Source organism: Schistocerca nitens, chromosome 10 (assembly GCF_023898315.1).
Source record: "Schistocerca nitens isolate TAMUIC-IGC-003100 chromosome 10, iqSchNite1.1, whole genome shotgun sequence".
Classification (NCBI taxonomy): Eukaryota; Metazoa; Arthropoda; class Insecta; order Orthoptera; family Acrididae; genus Schistocerca; species Schistocerca nitens.
The window spans coordinates 109,842,045-109,867,129 of record NC_064623.1 but is presented as its reverse complement, the minus strand read 5'-3'; the positions used below and the strand labels follow the sequence as shown (position 1 = coordinate 109,867,129).

At 39.9% G+C, this 25,085-nt stretch overlaps 1 protein-coding gene across 1 annotated transcript in view; it reads left to right on the top strand.

Annotated features, from left to right (window-relative positions):
* Positions 1-25,085, top strand: part of LOC126210488 (uncharacterized) — a 347,809-nt gene that overhangs the window by 49,501 nt on the left and 273,223 nt on the right. Inside the window, exons 8-12 of the mRNA XM_049939722.1 lie at positions 4,012-4,188; positions 12,576-12,755; positions 13,226-13,330; positions 22,222-22,410; positions 22,515-22,700. Coding sequence (XP_049795679.1) covers positions 4,012-4,188; positions 12,576-12,755; positions 13,226-13,330; positions 22,222-22,410; positions 22,515-22,700 — 837 coding nt within the window. The remainder of the gene's footprint in view (positions 1-4,011; positions 4,189-12,575; positions 12,756-13,225; positions 13,331-22,221; positions 22,411-22,514; positions 22,701-25,085) is intronic.

The window sequence follows — 25,085 nt, the reverse complement described above, 5'->3', positions numbered from 1 at the left end:
CTGCACAGCTATATCAGACGGCATTTCCAGACTGAAGACACCTTAGTCATTGTGTAATGCCATGTTGCTGAGACAGGATGTGTAGCACCACAGACTATTGACCGACAAAGACCACATGTTGCTCATTTGCCTGACCAAGAAGAGCACATTGTTGAGTCTTGTCAAAGAAGAGTCAGGTGTCAGTATAAGGCAAGTGACCCTGGCAAGTGGTACATTGCCAAGATTTGCTTAGAGGATATTTCAAGAGCAACTCGTGTATTTGTATAATTTTCAGGATGTGCAGGACCTTACTTCTTCTGATCACCCACTAAAGGAGATCTTTTGCCTGTAATTTGCTGCACAAACTGCCATCTGTTCTTTCTGTCTTCAGTTTTGTTTACAAATGGGCCAGTCATGCTGCACCACAGACCAGATGTCAGCATCAGTTTAAGCATAATGTGTGAGCTGGAATTGTAGGTGACTGACTGGTAGGACCATATGTTTTCCCGAAACATCTTACAGGTACTTCCTAGAGAGACTGTATTCATAACACTGTCGAAGACCTACTGGAAAATTTGCCCATGCAAAAAAGGAGAATCATGTGGTTCATGCTTGATGGAGCTCCAGCACATTTCAGTCTCACTGTCAGAGATGGATTGGTTGTTATCTGCCATGACAAATGAATAGTTAGAAGACGATAATTTCCATGGCCAGCATGTTTCCCAACCTGTCATTGGGTTATTACTTCTGGGGACAATTTGAACAGTTAGTCAGTGCAGCAGACCACCAGGTTGCAGAAACACCTCCTTCGTGTGTCATGGAAGCCTGCTAAACCACTCAAAACCACTGGGCAGTATTTGAAATGGTGTGACAATCTGTGATTGGATAAGTGCATGCACATTTAGAAACCAGAGGAGAACATTTTGAGCATTCGTTATGAGTTTCTGTTGATGAGCTCGAATCATCTAGAGTGTCAGCATTCGTTAATGACTTGAAAATGAGATTTTTGGACAGATGTTTATATCAATTTTTTTCTTGTTTTGGTGTAAGGAACTTGGCCCCAAAGTTTGTACAAGTATTTGTGAAACACCCTGTTTGAATGGTAACCCTTTCGCTGCTTCAGGCATGCTCCCTGCACTTTGTGCTGAGGCGTTTTTCGTTACGGTGCCTGCCAAATGCTGATGGCTGTGCTGAGAGATAGCATTATGGCTGATATGGAACACTTTATCTTCTGATTCTTCAAGAAATATTAGGTGAAAAAACTTGAATTTTGCACATTTTACAGTCTTATATCTTCCCTCTATAACGGCCTGAATTTCTTTTCGTTTATGCCACAGTTACTGTGCTGCACAAAATTAAGTAAAACATTGCGTAAAATTGTAAAGATTTTGCAGAGTTAAAAATGCATTGCATAAACTTTGCATATGGTTGATTTCAGTCCATATGTTGCAGTGAACAAAATGTTGATGAAATATCAAAATTTTATTTAAAATTGAGAGCAGAAGGCTATCTCCCCCCCCCCCCCCCTCACACACACACACCCTCGCCCTTGCTAATGAGAGCACATAATGAGGAACATATTTTATCATATTTTATATGATAAATATTTGAAACATTTTTATTCACTAAGAGGTGAAAGTGAGAGGTCAGTAGCTCAGGATGTATTTAGATGTCCACAACACCTGAGGAATGGTGTAACAGGACCTGTACACTCCCACAGCAGCGAAAGCATTAAGGCAGGGAATCCACTTTGGAGTAGATGTATGTCCTGATTTGTACTGCATTCATAATCTTAAAAAAAAGTTTATTGTAATAACTGTTTGTACAATAGCTTATTGTAATAACTGTTTGTACACTTATGCCTGTAGAGGTGAGAGGACACATTTCCTTCTTCTTCTTTCTTTCTTTCTTTTTTTTAGTGGCTCAGCAAAGTTACTAGAATTATGCTCAATTGCTATATTTATTTTTTAACAATTTTTGTGTGTGATTTAGAACCAAAAATTTGGTAGTCTGAATATCTCCCATAGTCACTCTGTGAGCTGTTTTTGTAGTGGTAAGTGTATTTCCCACTGTAAAAATGTAGCAAGTTTTCAAACTTCAGAAGTGACAACAGTAACCATCTCACGACAAACAGCCGTTTTTACACTCTTAGTGCAGCGTACTCCCACAGGATGTCAGACACATCCAGAAGTGGTAAGATACATTCCCAAAATCTTTGTAAAACCGCTAAGTTGGTTGTAAGTATTCTGACCAAGGTCCACAAAACACACATTTCCCAAGCCTCTTTGAGAAACTTCTTTGGTGGCAAGCATACTTCCAAAGAACCTTTAAAACAGTGTTGTTTGGGAGGATGTATACTTCTCTTAGCCCTAAGAGCTATATTTCGCAACAAACGGAAACAACAGCTGGTGTGGCAGACTAACACTAGCCCCAGGAGGGTTTTGAAGTGGTATGATGCTTTCCTATAAACACAGTAAAGGAATACAGTCACGGAAGGACTGCAAAAGCATTAATACCGATCAGTTGTCAATTTGAGAATGGCCAATGAACCATAATATTTCATTTCCTAATGGATAGTTTGATACATGAAGATAAGTCTGTTAGAGTCTGCACTTCTGTTGTAGTTGTCCATAGATTGCCACTAAGACTTCCTGTGCTCACCAGCTTTAGTTGGCAGTGTTTCTTCGCTTGTGGTAGGTTTCAGTGTTATCACGTAAGTTTGCTTTGGGCTCTTGTAAAGTGCTGCTTTCCATTCACAAAAATGAAGAACAGCATTCTGTGATCTGTTTCTTGTAGTCCGAAGATCCATCATAAGCAGAATCCCATATAAGACTTTCAGAACACTATAAGGGCAATGTGTTACCATGGAAAAGTGCTTACATGCAGATTGAAAAGTTCAGAATTGGCCAAACAAACAGGGAGACCGAGGAAAGAGTAGGATGTTGACTCACATACATTACTGAGCAAGTCCATGACCAGATCTCGATAACTGACAACTGTCTCTAGTGAAGTGGTAAACAGTGTACATTATCCATGGTTCTGCATATGATATCTCCCATAACAGTCTAAACTTTCATAAAGTGCACGAGCATGGCATGGGAATGCCCTGAATCTCCAGCAAAAAATGAATTTGAGTGTCAGTCTTCTGCAGGAAAACTGATGCTTTCAGGTTTTTTGGGATACGCAAGGACCAGTTGTGGAACTTTATCTTGTTATCTTGAAAAGGTGTCTATAGTGAACATTACAGTGATATTAGTGATATGCTTGGCAATGAGTTGAAGCCTTTAATTGGAAACAAACACTAAGAACTGTTGTCAAAAAGCATTATTTTTGACGCAACATGCTACTCACACTCTTCGAACTCCTCAGAACATGCATTTAGAAGTGTTTTGAGCACCCTGCTTAAAGTACTGATCTGATCCATTCCTGTCAGATTTCCATTTGTGTGGTTTACTTAAGGGTGATTTAAAAACGTGTCAGAATACCGTAGATGAAGATGTGAAGGAAGCGATGTATACATGGTTCGATGTTCAATTTATAAACTTTTTTTTGCCTGAGGGTATTGGAAAGCTTGTGCAGCGGGAGATAGAGTACATTGAAAAGCAGTGTGACAGTGTTGTAAATTTTGTACTGTTGTTGTTTTAAATAGAAAAATGTTGTGCAGATATTTTTTGATGTGCTTCTTACAAAAATGTTATTTTGGGTCGTGTTTGTATTGGATTATAATACATCTCTGTTACCATACATCTTTTAGTGTGTAACTTATACATAGGGACAGAGTAAGGAACCCACTGTGTCTAGAAGAACTACTGTAGCAAAGAACACACACAGTATTGGCATTTATCTGGTAATAAATATGCATCCAGTCGCAGTGACTGGTTGCATATTTATTAGCAGATAAACGCCAATTTAAATCACAGTCACAGTTTGTCATCTACAATGGATATACTAAAAAAACACACACAGTATGTTGAAACTTGGAGACTGACTGATACAAGAATTGATTTGTGACATCATATTTTCACTGTGCAGGTGGAGGTTCCTGCGATTTCAGGACGTGAATCTCGAACACGTTCCAAGTCTGACCTGAGACCAGATGAGTTGGAAAAAAGAAAAAGGAGCAGCAGTGGCCTGAGGACAGAGGACAAAGTCAGGAGTCGTAGTGCAAACTCTGTCCACGCTGATGTTAATATGAATTCAGCGCAGAAGGTAAACAATTTTTGTTTAGACAATAAAAGATTTTTATTATCTTTCATGTAGCATACAATTCTTTTCATTATTGATGGAGGGAATCCACTTATTAAGGAAATAAATTTTCTGATTTGTAGGACATACATACTGTTAAAAAAATACCACAATATTGTAATAACCATTTGTGCACTAACACGCATGGAGGTGAGAGCACACATGTCCCGCTTACTGATACCAATACTGTTGATGAATTAGAGCGTGGGCAACAAACTTCAATATTTCATCATTTTGATGGCTATTAAATATAGGCGTGCAGAGACTGCTGTGTAATATTGATGATTGTTTCCATATTGATGACATGTCACTCGTCATGAATCACTATGATACATTAACCATTTCATTGAAGTCTCCTTTCTGACATTCTTCAGTTTCCACTCCAGTTTGGCGTGTATTCAGTATGTCCATATGTTCCGTGACTGTATTCCTTTACTGTGTTTATAGGAAAGCATCATACCACTTCAAAACCCTCCTGGGGCTAGTGTTAGTCTGCCACACCAGCTGTTGTTTCCGTTTGTTGCGAAATATAGCTCTTAGGGCTAAGAGAAGTATACATCCTCCCAAACAACACTGTTTTAAAGGTTCTTTGGAAGTATGCTTGCCACCAAAGAAGTTTCTCAAAGAGGCTTGGGAAATGTGTGTTTTGTGGACCTTGTGCAGAATACTTACAACCAACTTAGCGGTTTTACAAAGATTTTGGGAATGTATCTTACCACTTCTGGATGTGCCTGACATCCTGTGGGAGTATGCTGCACTAAGAGTGTAAAAACGGCTACAACAATCAGTTTCTGTTTGTCGTGAGATGGTTACTGTTGTCACTTCTGAAGTTTGAAAACTTGCTACATTTTTACAGTGGGAAATACACTTACCACTACAAAAACAGCTCACAGAGTGACTATGGGAGATATTCAGACTACCAAATTTTTGGTTCTAAATCACACACAAAAATTGTTAAAAAATAAATATAGCAATTGAGCATAATTCTAGTAACTTTGCTGAGCCACTAAAAAAAAGAAAGAAAGAAAGAAGAAGAAGGAAATGTGTCCTCTCACCTCTACAGGCATAAGTGTACAAACAGTTATTACAATAAGCTATTGTACAAACAGTTATTACAATAAACTTTTTTTTAAGATTATGAATGCAGTACAAATCAGGACTTTAATCCACTCGTGGCCTATCATCTTCTCCTCAACTGGGGTTGACATTCTGCTAAATAATATTGGGAAAGTGTTTGTTAATTATTTCATCCATATATTTTGCTTGATTAATATGTCATTCCTTTCCACAGAACTTTGGATTTGATGGTTTGAGAATACATTATTTACTGTACTCCTGATCACTACTTGCCCATAAATAATTTTCCATAAGCTTCCCACTTTCTCATAGTAAACCTTCCTGTCTCTAAGTTACTTGCAGAGAGGGGGCCAATGGAGATACCTCATGCTACCGTTTTAAGGCCTGGAGGATTTTGATAATATTTTTTGTCGGTACATGGAATGTCTTATGCACATCGGTCATCACCTATTTTGTTTTTTACCAATAAATATTTCGTCTTCAGTATCAAAGGAAGGTAATATTTCTAAAAACACAGATGATGTGACTTACCGAACGAAAGTGCTGGCAGGTCGATAGACACACAAACAAACACATACATACGAAATTCAAGCTTTCGCAACAAACTGTTGCCTCATCAGGAAAGAGGGAAGGAGAGGGAAAGACGAAAGGATGTGGGTTTTAAGGGAGAAGGTAAGGAGTCATTCCAATCCCGAGAGCGGAAAGACTTACCTTAGGGGGAAAAAAAGGACAGGTATACACTCGCGCGCGCGCACACACACACACACATCCATCCGCACATACACAGACACAAGGTATCAACATTCAGATGGCTATAATGCTTGGCATTTTTCAGGTAGAGGGCAAAAGGTGATTGGTTTATAAAACCACCAGGGTTAAGATATCTGTTTGGACATTGGCATTCTGTAACTTGTATCTGCTCGTCTGTCACATTAATCTACATTTACAGCTACATCTAAATCTATATCTATTCTCTAAAAACCACTGTGAAGTGCATGGCAGAGGGTACATGCTATTGTTCCAGTTATTAGTGTTTCTTCTCGTTCTATTCACGTATGGAGCACAGGAAGAATAATTGTTTGAATGTTTCTGTGTGTGCTATAATTATTCAAATCTTACCCTAATGATCCCTGTGTGAGTGATATGTAGAGGTGGTAGTATATTTCCAGAATCATCATTAAAGCCAGTTCTTGAAACTTCGTTAGTAGACTTTCTCGGGATAGTTTGTCTATCTTCAGTTCAGTTCCTTCGGTATCTATGTGATATTCTCCCATGGAGCAAACAAACCAGTAACCATTTGTGCTGCCCTTATCTGTGTACATTCGATATCCCCCCGAGTCCTGTTCAGTACGGGTTCCACACACTTGAGCAATATTCTATAATTGGTCACATGAGTGATTTGTAAGCATCGCCTTTGAAGACTGATTGCACTTTCCCAGTATTATACAAAGAAACTGAAATCTACCACCTGCTTTACTCACTACTCGCTGTACATGATCATTCCATTTCATATCCCAACTAAGTGTTACACCTGGGTATTTGTAGGAGATGGTCCATACCAGCTGTGACTCTTTGATATTATAGTCATAGGACACTATGTCTCTTCATTTTGTGAAGTACACAATTTTACATTTCTAAACATTTAAAGCATGTTGCCAGTCTTTGCACCACTTTGAAATCTTGTCAAGATCTGACTGAATAGTTACGCAGCTTCTTTCAGACAGTATTTCATTTCGGATAACTGCATCGTCTGCAAAAAGTCTGAGGTTGCTGTTAATATTGTCTGGAAGGTCATTGATATACATCATGAACAGCATGGGTCCCAACACACTTCCCTGGGACACACTTGAAGTTACTTCTATATCTGACGATGACACTCTATCCAACATAACATGCTGCGTCCTCCCTACCAAAAAGTCCTCAATGGACTTGGCAGCATGAACTCTTTGAACAAGATCTCATACGTGAGTTTTCCATGACAGTTTATTGTATATCAGAACTTTGAAATTTGAACTGTTCAATCTCACTAATTGTAATCCTATTCTGTGTTACTAGAGAGTCAGGTTTTGTTGAAATGTGTGTTATAAACTGTGAAAACTGAGTCTTGCTTTATTTTCTACAAGCCATTAACTTAAGTCTTGAACTGTCGTATTTGAAACAGTGGCAACATTGCACACACCTTCTTTCACTACCCAGCTAGTGTCATTAGCAAACAGAAATATTTTAGTATCACCTGTAATACTGAAAGGTATATCATTTATATAAATAAGGAACAGGAGTGGCCCCAGCACTGATCCCTGGGGCACCCCCCCTCCAGCCCCTTTAACTGTGCTTCACTCAGACCCCACATGATAGCCATACTCAGTACATTGGAGAATGACCTTTTGCTGTCTGTTCTTAGAGTAAGTGGTGAAACAATTGTGAGCTACTCCCCATATTCTATAATGGTCCAATTTTGGAGCAGTATTTTGTGATCAATCAATGACACACCTCATTTAAATCGAAATAGATGCCTAGCATCCGAAACCCTTTGTTTAATCCATCCAGTATCTCACAGAAAAAAGAGAATATAGCATTTTCAGTTATTAAATCACTTCTAAAGCCAAACTGTTTATTTGATAGCAGATTGTGTGAAAAGAAATGATCAATTATTCTTACATACACACCCTTTTTAATAAATTTAGCAAATGCTGCTGGCATAGAAGTAGATCTAAGATTGTCTACATTATCCCTTTCTTCCTTTTTATAAAGCGGGTTTACTACTGACAAGGGAACCTCCCCATCGCACCCCCCTCAGATTTAGTTATAAGTTGGCACAGTGGATAGGCCTTGAAAAACTGAACACAGATCAATCGAGAAACTATGAAAAAAATAAGCAAAATATATACAAACTGAGTAGTCCATGCGCAAGATAGGCAACATCAAGGAGTGTGTGAGCTCAGCAGCGTCGTGGTCCCGTGGTTAGCATGAGCAGCTGCGGAACGAAATGTCCTTGGTTGAAGTCTTCCCTCGAGTGGAAAGTTTATTTTTTTTATTTTCGCAAAGTTATGATCTGTCCGTTCGTTCATTGACGTCTCTGTTCACTGTAATAAGTTTAGTGTCTGTGTTTTGCGACTGCACCGCAAAACCGTGTGATTAGTAGACGAAAGGACGTGCCTCGCCAATGGGAACCGAAAACATTTGATCGTAAGGTCATAGATCAACCGATTCCTCCACAGGAAAACACGTATGATATATTCTATACGACACTGGTGATGGCATGTGCGCCACATGACAGGAATATGTTGTCGACCCACCTAACTTGTACACTTGGCGAATGGGTAAAAAGATTCTTCTACCTTGCCCGATTTAGGTTTTCTTGTGGATGTGATAATCACTCCCAAAAATGTTTGTCAGATAATAATTGTCTGAAAATAAAAAATTAAACTATTCACTCGAGGGAAGACTTGAACCAAGGACCTCTCGTTCCGCAGCTGCTCACGCTAACCAGGGAACCACAGCGCTCCTGAGCTCACACTATCCTTGATGTTGCCTATCTTGCCATGGACTACTCAGTTTGTATATTTTGCTTATTTTTTTCATAGTTCCACACAACTTCTACCTGTTTTCTCGATTGATCTGTGTTCAGTTTTTCAAGGCCTATCCACTGTGCCAACTGATAACTAAATCTGAGGGGGGGGGGGGGGGGTGCGATGGGGAGGTTCCCTTGTGAGTACTTTAATCGTTACGGGAACTGACCATTCCCAAAGAAAAAATTACAAATATGTGTAATTAATCAAAAAATATTAATATAGGGCAATATCAGCAGTGAAACAAAGTGGTATTACAGGAGTCAAATTTGTTAGAAATTGGGAGGTAGATCAGAGAGTTAGTTGCTCTGAACATTTCAGTGATAGGTTTATTCTCATTAGCTTTGACGGCAAACTGACGCCAACAACGATAAATCAGGAATATGTTTAGACATCACAAGCAGGAGAAGAAGAAGAGATAAGGAGAGAATATGAGGTACAGTAGCTGGCAGACTTCGATTCATTGGCATAATACTTGGGAAATACAAACATTCTGCTAAGGAGACCTCATCTTAGAATATTCCTCACGTGTTTGAGGCCAGTACCAAATAGGGGTAATGGATCTATGCTATGAAAGGCAGCTCAGATTTTTCTGGTTTGTTTGACTCATGGGAGAGCATAGAGGAAATGTTGAAAAACCAAGTTTAGCAGACTGTCGAAGATAGGCGAAAATTGTGTTGCAGAAACCTACTTACAAAATTTTGAGAACTGATATCAAGTGAAGAATCTGGAGATACCGTATTTACTTGATTATAAGACAGGGATTTTTCCCAAATTCGTCATTCAAAAACTAAGTGATCATCTTGTATTTGAATTTTAATCTATTGCTGCTGAGGTCGACATTATTACATTGTTTAGTAGATTACATTTGCAGATGAAGCTTGGGCTGTTGTGGTTATGTGAAGATTTATTTTGAAGGATTCATAAGGTTTGGTTGGGCAAATGATACTTGTGCTCGAACATGTTCAAGATTTTTCGATAGTCAGAAGCACTCGATACAGTATTCACCTTGGTCGAACAACACGTAGCATTTGACTCGTGCAGCACTGGTGCAGGGGATATGCAAGAAACTGTGAACTAGTCACTCAAACAATCTATTACTCTGCTTAAAATTTGACAGTTTCGTGAAACACAGGAGGACATAGAATTTAATGCTATCATCTTACAACATCTTACAAATTTAATGCTATCATCTTACAAACTCTTGTAGTATTTGAACGGATTGTCAGTAAAAGTTCTCATTCATGAATGGATACTATATACAAAGGATACTCTATACAAACATTTATGGTACTTTTTGAAGTAAAGTTAACAGTGAAAGGTGAAAATAGCCTTCAAAAGTATTACTTGATTCTAAACACAGGTCCATATTTTACTTAATTATGAGATTCTTAACTGATTTACCAAGCATGTTGCAGTGAGCAATTTGTTTGCTGTTGATGTATTAGAATATGGGTGAAAACATTAACATCCTTTTAATCGGCTTTGTAACATGATGGTTACATTAAGAATAATCAAGAAAGAAAATTAATCCAGAATTAAATGTCTAAAAAATGAAGTAAATCATATTAAAGTGACTGTAATTATTATCACGAGCGTAAATTACAGTGCCAAGACCTGTCATGGAGATAGTATTGACAGATGTCACTAGATCACGAGATGAGCAAAAGTATTTTACTGAATCGTGATTTCGATCTCTTATTTATGTATTAGTTGCTATTGTTACATATGATCTGCACCATTGAAGATATTGCAACCTGTGTTTTACAGATGCTCAGGCACAACGTTACAGAAGGATTGGAGATGGAACAGTGATACCAGCTCGGCTGAGAACTAGGACGAGTGCGGGGAGGGGAGTAGTGAGGGTGCAGCAAATTATATTGTGCTGCCAACCATGGGAATCTATACAGTGTACTTTGGCTTTCTTATGAACATCTACCACATTTAAATTGCAGTTTGCATGATTATATTTGAATTGACTTCAAATTAGACAGATGCATGACAATGTTACACATTTCTGCAGGAGACAAGGGGTCAGTCATGTACTTAACATGTTTCCTGCAATAATGTTGTCGACACTCACCATGATGTATGAAAGGATGGATAGGGGGAGTATCCGCTGCTGATTCTGCGCAGGTAATGAGAGAGCAGTGGGCAGACGATATGTTTGGAAGCAAGAAACATTGTAGAAGTGAAATCCGATATGTGTTCAGCAAAAAAACAGCTGTATTCTCAGATTCCACCTAAACCACAATCTCAGATATTGCGACAAATTCAGAAGAAACAGCATTAATTTGTGACAATGAAGATAACAAATTTCACATCTGTCATATAATGGTGATGAGGATTAAAAATAGTGATACCACAGTCGATAGGCTGATTAAGCAAAAAAGGGTAGTGAAGGTAAAAATAAAACTATTTCTTTATGTTTAGTTTTCTTGTAGAATTAGAATGTAGACAATTACTAAATATTCTAAGTTTAAAATAGGAATAGTGCTAATGTTTTGGGCAGATACTTAATGTCATTAAAACGGTTTGTAATTTTTTGTAATTTTGATTAGTCAGAATGTGGTAAAAATAAATTTTTCTCAGGGAGGCACACTTTTTTTTAAGGGGAGTCGTGTTATATTCAGGATCGTCTTAATACTCGGTGTGGTGTGCATACTGTAAGACCTTCGGTACACACACCATCTGATTATTTGACTTGTCGCTCTAACGAAGTAGGCGAGTGTCAGCAATATGTCTCGTGGTCCTATCGTGGTGTGCTTATCTTCTGCCGTTAGGTCAGACGATAGAAATGCCACTTGCACGCTTAGAGTAGCAGATTGACGGTGACCAACTTTAAACAGAATTTGATTAATTTTCACACACATTTATTAAAATAATAAAAATCATAGATATTACGTAACTGATTCTGGATGCTGTTTACAATTGACAATCTGAAGTTCCTTTGGTCTTGGTATGTTAATCTTATTCTCACATATCTCTGATACTTGACAAAGTGTCTATACATTTATCTTCATGGCTATGTACATGAATATCATAATCTTATTAGGCGCAGCCTGAAACTTGACTACAGACTAATGCAGACTGACTAATTGGAGGTCTGTACACTCGTTATAATACCTCGCGCGTTCAGGTATCACTGCGTGACTGATCTGCGCGTAGAAAAGGGCCTATGTTAGCAGCAATCTCATTGGCTGCGTTACCTATTAATATGCGGATCGGCGGAAGCAGAATTTGGTCCGTCTTTATGGCAGCGCTATCTCGTAGAGCGGAGACGGACGAGTGCTGCGCCTACGCTGTTGTGCTTAGCGGTGCGCACTCTAGTGGGAAAGTTGTGTACGCACTGACTACGCAGAACTATGTACACAACACTCGGATAAAGACGGTATTTTTCATCATCCTACCCACTATCACTCCTGCTGGGATTGTGAAGACAAGATTACACCAATTACAGCATACACATAGGCATTTAAGTAGTGATTCTTTTCGCACTCTGACCACAATTGTAACATGAAGAACCTTAACATGTGGAGCTGTGCTAACTACTCTCTGCCTGCCACATCACTGTTTTGCAGGGTATGTGTGTAGATGCTGATGCAGGTATCTTAACTGATTCTATGTCCTAGAAAGTTTTCGTGCAAGATGGGATACGGAACATGGTGAATAAATGAGTTAAAGAGCATTTTTATGTTTGTGCAGGTAGCTCGTCAGGCTGTAGCCAATCAGAATGCTCTGTCACCAGTAAGGAACCTGCGTTCCGATTCTCCTAAAATACCTGAAAGGAAAATGTATAGAAATGCAGGAGAAGTAGTTAATGCAGAGGCAAAAGATGTCCGCTCTAAATCTACCAGTGCTGGCACCCACAAAGCAGAGGAACAGGTATGTGTGTAAGGAAGTGTATTACTCTCAGTACACCTCAGCATTGGAAATTATGTGAGAATGTAGTAAAATCTTAGAGAAACATATATACTGCGAATTTTGTAATATAAACCTCGTTATGTTGAGCAGAGATGCTGAGTAGTAGATGGGCGGAACAAAAGAGACTGCCAACAAGGCCTTTGTCAAAAAAAAAAAAACACACACACACACACACACACACACACACACACACACACACACAAATGCAACTCACACACGGATGATCACTCTGTGTGTGTGTGTGTGTGTGTGTGTGTGTGTGTGTGTGCGCCTTTGTTTTTGACAAAGGCCTGGTTCACTGAAAGCTTATTTTGTGACAGTCTTTTTGGTGTGCCGCCTATCTGCGACTCAGTATCTCCGCTGTATAGTTTTCATAACATTGTGACAGTTGATCCTGGATTTTCCATTGTTTAAACTTCGTCATGTTATAGACTAAACGGAAAAGGAGTAAAAGTGCAGAAGCAATATTTAATGGAGCACAAAAGGAAATTAAATCAGATTTGGCCAGTGTTGCTGCCGATAAGTTGGAGGAACAGGTATGCACAGATGGTACTACATCGTTCTTCTGATGTGCCTGGATTATTTTAATAAAGCTCAGTTTTGATAATTTACGCACTTTGCTTACTCTTTTTTTTAATTTATTTTCTGAATTAAAAAAAGTGCAATTAATTTGTGTAGCATCTAACTTATTCAAAGTAAATTCTTACGAACTATATTTCGTGTTTTACCGTTGTGTGCAAAGATAATTTCGGAGGTGTCCAACACAAAAACTCACTACATTTAGCTGTGCACTTAAGAAATGTGATTTTTTAAAATTCACTCTGCAGCTTTGGAACGTTTGTCCTGTTGCTGTATTGATAATCATATTATTTGTTAATCTTGCTGAAAATTGGGGCCTTTTAGTGCTCGTGGTATGTTAGGAGAAACCAGTCTCCCCCCCCCCCCCCCCCTGGCATTTTTTTTTTTTTTTTTTTTTTTTTTTTTTTTTTTAAAGAATGGAACTCCCATGTATATCTGATTACTTCAAAAATGAGTTAATGTTGTTGCAAGACTAGTCGATACTCTTCCGGACCAAATATTATAAACATTCATAAGTTCAGCCAGCCACAGACACGAAATATCGCAGTGTATTACAATCAGAACATTTGTTTAGAACAAACCACAGAAGAGCATACAGACTCACTAAATAGCCGTTTTGAGCTGTAATCTGAATGTGAATTGAATACTTATGCAACAGGGTCCATGGGTAAATATATAAATCAGGTCCTAACCTGTGGAAAGTTCCATCCTGTCGTCTGATCCATTATGAGATAGTGACTGGTGATAAGGTGTGCCTTTGTCTGATTGCTGCTGCCATTTGGGAAAGCGCATCGCATAGTGCATTTTTGTGCACCTGGCCTCCGAATTTTTGATGATGCCAACAAATGTCAGATAGTGGCTGTGCTGTGCCATTTGCTGCTGAGGAGTTTGTGGAGGAACTATTTCTTGTTTTTCTACGAAAGAGTCCTCAAATGTTCCAGCAAGAGAGTAGCTAAGTGATTCGTTTGCTGAGGGTGTCGACCACGTTTGCGAGGCAGTCTTAATCTGCATGTGTCACTGTAGCTATTGACTCACTGTTGCACACTGCCAGTCTTGTACTGCATAGGGATGGCACTTTTGTGTCCTGAGTTCTATCTGCCAGGTCTGCTACAGCATCTAGTGGTTTCTCTCTCTGAGATGCTACAGTGTCTTTTACTTGAGCTGACAGTTGGTTGCTCCACAGCGAGTGCAGCAGTGTCCAGTACTGTGCCTGCATTGATGTTGCTGTGCAGATGGTGGAGGTACTGAGACGACTTTACGTCTGTGAAGCCTTCTTGATTAAATACTTTCATACGCTCTTCCTGTGAGGTGGACACTGCGTATCAACTTTGCTGTGAGTTTCTCCTATCACTCAGCAGCAGGAGGTTTGGTTATTATGTCCTGGACTTCTGTGGCGTAACAGTGGTCTAGTTGGCTAACCACTAGAGTGAATATTTTCAAAGTGTGGTTACTAAAGTGCCGAGAGAATTTGTTTCTACTTGAGCAAACCATAGTGCGGGATTGTGCGACAATAATGGGGGTAGTTGGACTGCGAGTCTCGATGTGGTGGGTATGTCTACCATCTCAAAAATTTTCAACTATTAAAAAGTTGGTTGTTATTTCTCTGGTATTGCAAGTTTATTCACACTGCCTGGATAATGTCGAGGTCACCATTGTTGTGAGACTAGTGGATAGTCTTCTGAATCAAGTATCAGAAGCATCCATAAAGTCACCCAGGCACAGATACAAAGTATCAATTTGATCAGTTATTTAGAACAACCACAGAAAGATTATACAGACATTCTAAGTAGTGGTGTCGAGCTGTAATCTGAACATTAATTGAATTCAGGGCAGATACATTTGCTACAGAAGTAAACTAGATCGTCCAAGCTCGAACAGTAATTCACTGTAGTTCTATATTGGGAGCCAGAGGGAGAATAATCATAGTGCTCCTGGCGTCTAGCGTGTAAACTCATTTGACAGCTATGACAAACAAATCAGCTGGTGGCTTGTTGACAATGTATGCCGCTACAGTGTGTTAAATATTTGGCGTTAAGCATGTAAAGCTTGTTTTAAAAAAGTTAGTTTTTCACATATCTTAATGTTTATGACATCATATCTCCTGAACTGTGTGTCCGACAATAACATAATTTTTTGGGTAAATTCAGCAGTATACACGGTGTTTGCATAGAGCAGGCAAAAATGTAAAGAGACATAGAGAATGCTCCACTGAACAATTTGAGGTAGGGAACCGGGATCGGAGAAGCCAGCTTAAGGAGATATGGAAATAAACCTGTCTACCACTTTGACTAACATTACTGTTTCTCAGCTTATTTACAACCAACATCTGTACAAGTTTACATGGTTGTCCATAAGGCGGGTCTGTTGTATTGTATTTACATTGCCCCATAACAGACATGCTGTGAATCGACAACAGACCCATTAATTACCCAGTGCTATTCAGAGGTGCAAGTTAAAATACAGTATAATCAGACCAATGGTACAGTTTTGCAGAACTCACTGACATGCACCTTTTGTATGGGGAAATACTCTGAAGTGCCAAAGAAACTAGCATAGGCATGCATATTCAAATACAGAGATATGTAAACAGGCAGAATATGGTGCTGAGGTCGGCAATGCCTTTATAAGGCAACAAGTGTATGGCGCAGTTGTTAGATCGGTTACTGCTGCTACAATGGCAGGTTATCAAGATTTAAGTGAGTTTGAATGTGGTGCTATTGTCTGTGCATGAGTGACGGGATACAGATCTCAGAGGTAGCAATGAAATGGGGATTTTCCCATATGACCATTTCATGAGTGTACAATGAACATCTGAAATCTGGTAAAACATCAAATCTCCGACATCGATGTGGCAGGAAAAAGATCCTGCAAGAACGGGACCAATGACAACTAAATACAGTCGTTCAATGTGACAGATGTGCAACCCGTCCTCAAATTGCTGCAGACTTCAATGCTGGGCCATCAAGAAGTGTCAGTGTGCACACCATTCAACTAAACATCATCATTATGGGCTTTCAGAGTTAGAAAGCCCACTTGTGTATCTTTGATGACCACACAGCACAAAGCTTTACACCTTGCCGGGCCTGTCAACACCACTATTGGACTGTTGATGACTGGAAACATGTTGCCTGATCGGACAAGTATCATTTCAGATTTATTGAGTGGATGGACATGTGCAGGTATGGAGACGTCCTCAAGAAACCACTGATCCTGCATATCAGCAGGGGACTGTTCAAGCTGGTGGAGGCTCTGTAATGGTGTGAGGCATGTGCAGTCGGGCTGATATGGGACCCCTGATATGTCTAGATACGACTCTGACAGGTGACACATATGTAAGCATCCTGTCTGATCACCTGCATCCATTCATGTCCATTGTGCATTCCGACGGACTTGGGGAATTCCAACAGGACATTGCGACACCCACGCATCCTGAATTGTTACAGAGTGGCTCCAGGAACACTCTTGTGAGTTTAAACACTTCTGCTGGCCACCAAACTCCCAAGACATGAACATAATTGAGCATATCTGGGATGCCTTGCTACGTGCTGTTCAGAAGAGATCTCCACCTCCTCATAGTCTTATGGATTTATGGACAGCCCTGCAGGATTCATGGTGTCAGGTCCCTCTAGCACTTCTTCAGACATTAGTAGAGTCCATGCCACGTTGTGTTGCGGCACTTCTGCGTGCCCGTGGGGTCCCTTAACGATATTAGGCTGGTGTACCAGTTTCTTTGGCTCTTCAGTTTACGTTGCAAGGCTCTCCCTGCTGAAAAGGCTGTACAGGGGACGATTTCCTAACAGGCATCACCCGTCACGAGTGTTTATTTCTCTCAATCGGCAAATGCAGGAGACTGGTTCCTTAGAAAGAAGAAACTAGGAACCTGGCAACATGAAGACCACTCGCACACCTGATTTTGAAGAGGAGGTGCTGGAACGAGTTGCAGCGGACCCCAGTGCAAGTACTCATCGTATTGCACATGAAATGGGCATTGTCATACTACTTTGTGGCGAGTACTCCATGAACAACAATTACCCGCATATCACCCATGAGTCGATGCAATGTTTGTGACTGACTTTGCACCAAGGGATGAATTGCGTCAGTAGTTGCTCCAGCAATTGACTGATCAACCAGATTTACTCCAAATCGTGCTGTTTACTAATGAGCCCTCATTTGAGCATGATGATATTTCTCAACTGAGTCACACAATCAAATAAGTTTTGCTGTGAATATCTGGGCCGGCATTCAGGCTCCAATTTCATTTAGCCATTTCTTCAGTTTGGCCATCTGAATGACCACCTGTACTCGAGGGTTGTGCAAAGAGTTCTACTTGAGATGTTGGAGGAAGTACCCATAGGTGTTCATGAGAGGATGTGGGTACAGTGCACTGCCTCACTTCAGTTTGGACGTCCGCAGCCATCTCAGTGCTGTATCTCCTGGTCACTGGATTGGAAGGGGTGGTCCTATTCCATGGCCTGCAATGTCACCTGACGTAAACCCCCATGATTTTTTCTTATGGGGATATCTAAAGTCACTTACATATGAAACCCCAGTGGATACGGAGATGGAATTAGTTGTCAGAATAGTAGCTGCCTGTGACGTGATTCAAAACACACCAGGGATATTTGTTAGGTTGCGTCAGAATCTTGTTCACTGGTGTCAGACTTGCATTGAGGTTGATGGCTGTCAGTTTCAGCACGTTTTGTAAGATACAGTACAAATGGTACATTCATTGTGTCAGTGATAGTACTTGCAGTTAACTGTAACTAAAGTAAATAAAAAAAGTACACAGTAATGGGATGTTATGTGTATTATCTCTTTAAGCTGGCTTCTCTGACCCCAGGTTGTTCCGTGGTGCATCCTCTAGGTTCTGTTAAATTTTTTCATGCTCTTTTGGAAACACTCTGTATGTGAATAGTGTCTGAAAAATGTATTGTGAAATGAGTTAGTAGTAGCGGATTAATGAATTAAAATGTCTGGTCTGATAACTGAAATTTTACTGCACTAATAGCAAAATGTAGTAAGTGATAAACATTTTTCCTTTCATTACTTTGTTATTGAGCATCAGTTAAAAATAGTTTTAAAAAGATATGGAATTATGTGTGAAGCTTGTGAAAGTAGCTCTCATTCTCAAATACTGGATGAATATAGTCTGGGTAATTTGCACACCATGATTTATGCTGGCTCGAGACATAAATACAATTTCTAAGTTTAATACTTGAACCTTAGTGTGTTAATTATGCCTCTTAATGGATAGATTATGACATTTTAATTTTTGAATTTCAGTCAATAATTAAATGAAATACTGAAAATAAAATTTTTGTTGCACCTGGAAGCTGTTACGCTGGCAAACTGCACCTGTTGTAGCTGTTCAGTGGTATGGATGAGTGGCATTTGTGGTACGAATACTGACGTGTCTTCTTTTCTGCCTAATATTTTCCAATTACACGATGTTGTTTGAAAGAATTTTTGCAAGAGTATACTGGTAACATTTAGCAAATTTAAAAATTACATTGTTAATTTTACACTTCTGTCTGTGTTCATCATTGTACTTATGGTATCATATTCTATGTTCACTGATTTGTGTGATGGGCTACACTGTTTTTTGACATTAAAATTGCTGTCACTCACAACTACTTTTTTGTTCACATAGTTCCTCTCTTTACGTGGTAGACTTTTTTTTTTTTTGACGAGCTATTCCTCTGTGTTGGCTACATTGCACAACCCGTCAGTACAATTATGCTGGAGTGCAAATTAGTGCAATATGTGCTGTTTCGAAATAGACCTTGGAGATTTACTCCTTGGTTTGGTCCTACGGAACTAGATGTGTAAAATGAAAATAATAATAAAAAAAAATTCTAATACATTTGTTAACATTCGAGAATATTCATAAAAGCTCAAGAACACAGAACAACAGTCATATATGTTTTCCCTCGAAAAATACATTTATGGGAACAAGAGAAAATATTTTCTGGTAATCACGATGATGTGACAGTGACTATTTCAAGTATTAAATCTTCACAGCCACAATAGCTACCACTGCGCAACCACTGTAGCACACTACAAGGAAACAAAAGATAGCACTGGACATGAGAACCAGCAAATCCAGTTACTGCTTTGAGAGGTGTCATTGAGTTCACTCAGAAACTCTTCTAATTTTTATGAGTATATATAGACCGGATAAATCCCACAATGCAAAGTCCAAGTTGGAATAACAACAATGGTGTGAAAAGGCTCGATTCTAATTAACATATAGAGCTGGTGTTGAGTCATAGAGGGCACAATGAAGGGCTGCTACACATTTAAGCTTTCGGCCCAAAGACCTTCTTCTTCTGAAGAAAACACACATGCACAATCACACACGCACAGCTCTCATGAAAATGCCCACTGTCTTTCTGCTGTAGCTGGACTGCAGACTGCAACTGCGTGTGATGGGAGCAGCAGCCTGGAATGAATGGTGGGGATGAGGAGGCATGGGTGGGGAGGAGGTGTAGTGGGGGGGGGGGGGGCGGGGTTTGGGGGAGTGTGCAGGGTGTGTGGTGGTGGGCACCCATTAGTCATTAGTCCTTTTCCCCTTCTCTACTTCTGACCTTCTCCATCCCCCCCCCCCCCCCCCCCCCCACCCCACAGACATTCTGACTGCATCTAGCAACCTACCGTTTCTCACCACGTCCTTATACGCACCCAGAAGCACCAATAAACTTTCTCCCATTCCACTCTGCTATCCCCCCCCCTCCCCCTCCTCCTCACACTCCGTGTCGCCTCCTTACCACCACCACTGGATTGCATTCACGACCCAGTCTGGCCACAGTGGCTAGAGCCACTGATAATGTGTTTTTGAGTTCAGCTTGTGTATGTTTTCTATTTCAGAAAAAGGCCTGTTGGCCAAAACCTTGAATGGTTAACAGTCTTTCCATTGTGCTGCTCTGTGACTCAATGTTATCTTGAAAATGTTGATTGGATAAGCCGTGTGTTATATTAACAAACTGGGAAGTTTCTAGTTTTAACACTTTATATGCCACATTTTCAATTTAATGTGAGACTTGATTCCCTTGGGCAGACTGTTAATTAAGTTTCTGTATTTGAAGATTTTCTTGAGATTTTCTATAGAATCAGTACCTGTGCTCTTTGCACATGGATTAATCACCTCTGTTATTTTTCTCTCCATGAAATTAGAATCCTCCCTTTACCTTATGGTTCAGAACACAATTGTAGGTGAAAATGAATTAATTTGTTCCACCCACTGCTTTTTTGTAGTACAATCTTGCTTTTTAACACTTTTGTGCCAAGTCAATCTTCAAGGCTACACATACACTAACCACAAAGTTGTACAAGTAAAATGTTGCACAATATAGTACGACTAGAGTTGCCACACTTGGATTTGCATATTTGGTATATGATGTAATAGAAATGTACTGATATTGCAGTTCTCTGTTGCAGTAGCAATAGCTCAGGGCAAAAAAGGAAGAAGATATGAGAGAATATGTTGTATACAAATAGGGGAGAACTACTTGATGTATTGCACCATATGTGGGATAATATAAATAATCCAGAATGAGATTTTCACTCTGCAGCGGAGTGTGCGCTGATATGAAACTTCCTGGCAGATTAAAACTGTGTGCCCGACCGAGACTCGAACTCGGGACCTTTGCCTTTCGCGGGCAAGTGCTCTACCAACTGAGCTACCGAAGCACGACTCACGCCCGGTCTCACAGCTTTACTTCTGCCAGTATCTCGTCTCCTACCTTCCAAACTTTACAGAAGCTCTCCTGCGAAACTTGCAGAACTAGCACTCCTGAAAGAAAGGATATTGCGGAGACATGGCTTAGCCACAGCCTGGGGGATGTTTCCAGAATGAGATTTTCACTCTGCAGCGGAGAGCAGCAGGAGAGCTTCTGTAAAGTTTGGAAGGTAGGAGACGAGATACTGGCAGAAGTAAAGCTGTGAGACCGGGCGTGAGTCGTGCTTCGGTAGCTCAGTTGGTAGAGCACCTGCCCGTGAAAGGCAAAGGTCCCGAGTTCGAGTCTCGGTCGGGCACACAGTTTTAATCTGCCAGGAAGTTTCATATCAGCGCACACTCCGCTGCAGAGTGAAAATCTCATTCTGAAAACAATACATGCTCTGTGCCTATGCCCAGATATTTTAACTCACAGATTTGGGAGACGAGCGCCCAGCACAATTTATGCTGACAGCATCATGCCTTCCACGTCAGGCACATACAGCTGATGGAGGTCTGACAGGCTCTCACGGCAATTGAGGTGCACCAATGCCTCATCCAGCATGCTATCAAATGGAAAGTCATCATCCCACGTGTGCCTCAGTGCAGAGAATGGCAGGAATAGATGGTTGTTGCCTGAGGACAGTTTTCGAATGATCGCAGGTGGACGGAGCAGGCATCGGCACAATCTCAGGGAGCATAGAAGCTGCACTAAATTTGAGACCAGTTACGTGAGAGAAAGAGGAACCTGAATCTCCTAATACAAAATTGACAAAAATTGCTTTGTGTTGCAAATGCATTTAGACCTGGTGAGATACCTGTAAGATTCTTCACAGGTGATGAAAGAACTTTTTAGCAGTAGTTTATTGTAGGTTGCTGGAGGAACATGGTGTACCCACCAATCGGAAAAAGTCGCATGTCACCCCATTTTCAAGATTGGTCTTCATACACAGATGCACATTAATTATTATTATTATTATTATTATTATTATTATTATCATCATCATAATCATCGAGGTAAAGGTAACTGGTGGAATCAATCTGCGTTTTACCTCTACACAGCTGCTTGTCGCAAAAATTAACAAATTGTACCAAACGCTGTGATACTTATAGATTTTGTGCCATGTTTTACAGATACATTCTCCAGCTTCAGCAGGCACACCTCAAAAAGATTCAGAGACTACACTAGAAGAGAAATCTTTGAAAAGGAAAAGAGGAAGGCAAAGACGAGATGAAACTGGCAGTGGACCTTCAGTGGAAAAGTCTGAGGACCATAGACACGATGAAGTTACTAGTAGAGATAAAAATGATGCTGCCCTTGAGGTATGTACTCAGCTCATTGGTATTTTGTTCCTTAAAGTTACAACTTTCTGTAATAAATACATGAAATGTCTTCCATGTGACAGCTTGTGCGCCATGTTTTACAGATACATTCTCCAGCTTTAGTAGACACACCTCACAAAGATTCAGAGACTACACTAGAAGAGAAATCTTTGAAAAGGAGAAGAGGAAGGCAAAGACGAGATGAAACTGGCAGTGGACCTTCAGTGGAAAAGTCTGAGGACCATAAACACGATGGAGTTACTAGTGGAGATAAAAATGCTGCCCTTGAGGTATGTACTCATCCCATTGGTATTTTGTTCCATAAAATTACAACTTTCTCTAATAAATACACAAAAAGTCTTCCTGCCATGTGGCAGTGGAAGAGGGAGAAATTGTCTGGTTGGAGAAGTTGGCCTTTCTCCATTTTCCAAATTCCTATCTGTATCAGTCAATTTCATTTTGTGTGTCAGTATTTTGTGTGAATTAAATGTTCTTGGTGCACTTCTCATATTAATTCTCTGTCAGAATCCTCTATCGGAATTAATATTCTATCATAATTCTGGCAATATCTGCCATGATATGTATATGCAGACTGAAGTGACAAATGAAAATTTATACCAAGGCCGGAGTTCGAACAAGGGTCTCCTGCTCACTAGGCAGATACTCTGGTCACTTTGTGGAGTTGAAAATGTCTCTGGAATCTTATAGGGTTTCACTTGATTGCAGCACGTATGCCTTGGTTTCAGGCAGGCTCCCCCATTTTGTTTGATGCTGAAATGCTGTTCCATTGCAGTTGGAGAGCCTCTGCAATGCTGTTCAAGTTTAGAGGGAATACCAAGAGGGCTGAGGCATGAAAGGGAATTCGGATTGAGGAGGGAGGGCTTGTTAGGGTAAACCATGCAGTTGAGCAAAGCTAATGTGCCTGGATGGCGCAATGGTTAGTGCATCTGCCTAATGAGCAGGAGATCCAATACAAATTCTTGTATTTTGCTTCAGTCTGCATGTATACATCATAGATATTTGAGACTTGAAATGGTCTCTGGAACAATATAGTTTCACCTGCATATATACCGTTGTCTTCATCATGAAAGCAACTGATTGTTGGAGAAGTAACTTACTCACACAGATAGCGTTTTGTCCACCACAACAAGAAACAAGAGTGGTCTCCACGATGAAACATCATCTACACTGACTTTGTTTCTATATTTTTGTGCAGCATCTTGACATCAAGGACCCTCTTCCAATTATTATTGACTTCACAGCCTGTATCTGTATTAGACTTGTTGACCTAGATTCTAAGTTCCACAGCAACTGTGATGACTGACTCCAAATAGTTTGAAGCTTGGGCTAGAATCTGTGCCAGTTCAAACAAAAGCTTGCCAGTTCAAACAAAATCTTCTGCCTACTGAGAAGGGAGTGAGATGTGGATTTATAATGTGCAAATCACGAGGATTGCTTGGCAAATGGTGGAGAGATGTAGGATGGGAATTACTGGGGAAGACAGGAAAAGAAACAAATCTACATCTACATTTGCATATATATGCTGCAAACCACTTTGAAATGCATGACAGAGATTACTTTCCACTGTACCAGTTACTAGGACATTTACCATTCCATTCACATACAGAGCATGGGAGAAATTCTTACTGAAACGCCTTTGTGAGTGCTGCAACTAGTCCAATCTTGTCTTCATCCGTATGGGAGCGACGTGTAGGTGATTGTAGTATGTTTGTAGATACAGCACATAAAAGCTGTTTCTGTAAGCTTCGTAAGTAGACGTTCGTGGGATATTTCGTGTCAATCTTCAAGTGCCTGTCAGTTTAGATTTTGCAGCATCTCCACGATGCTCTCCCGTGGGTCAAACAAGCTGTGACAATTCGAGCTGCTGTTTTTGTAAATATTCAAAACTCATTATTAATCCTGTTTGGTACGGGTTCCACACACTCGAGCAGTACTTTAGGAAATTATCTGGATTGCATTTTTATGGGCCGTGTTGTCTATAAAATCATCTTATGCTTAAGATATTGGACAATTTGGCTTTTATGTATGCAAGTTTAGTTTTTATATATACAGGGGAAAGTTAAAGAAATCATGGAGCATACAAACAGCAAAAACAATGAGTCAACAACAGTAAGATAATACGCAATGACAAAAACATAGATAAAATGATGTCAATGAAACTAGTGTGAAATCTGTGTGGAAGCAATAAAATAAGCTTGGCACAGGATGGATTTTTTTAAAGCACTCAAACGTCACAATAGGTCTTACAAAAAATATTTTTGTAATAAACTGACAGAAAAAAATAGTGACAAAAAATTAATGTAGAGTAATGAAATTTTGGGAATACATTTGTCTAGATAACATATTTAAATGATTAAATAGGTTAATGTAAGCCCAAGATAAGCCATTGCAAATGTGAAATGAATTAACGACTGGTGTAACTGCCAGAATGGTGAATGCAAGCATACTAATGTGCAGTCACTGTTATACAGGTGCTAGATGTCAGTTTGTGGGATGGAGTTCCGTGCCTGTTGCACTTGTGCAATCAATATAGGGACAGTAAATGCTGTTTGAGGATGATGTTGAAGTTTTCATCTGATGCTGTCCCATATGTGCTGGATTGGAGACAGATCTGGTGATGAAGCAGGACAAGGCAACATGTCAACACTCTGTAG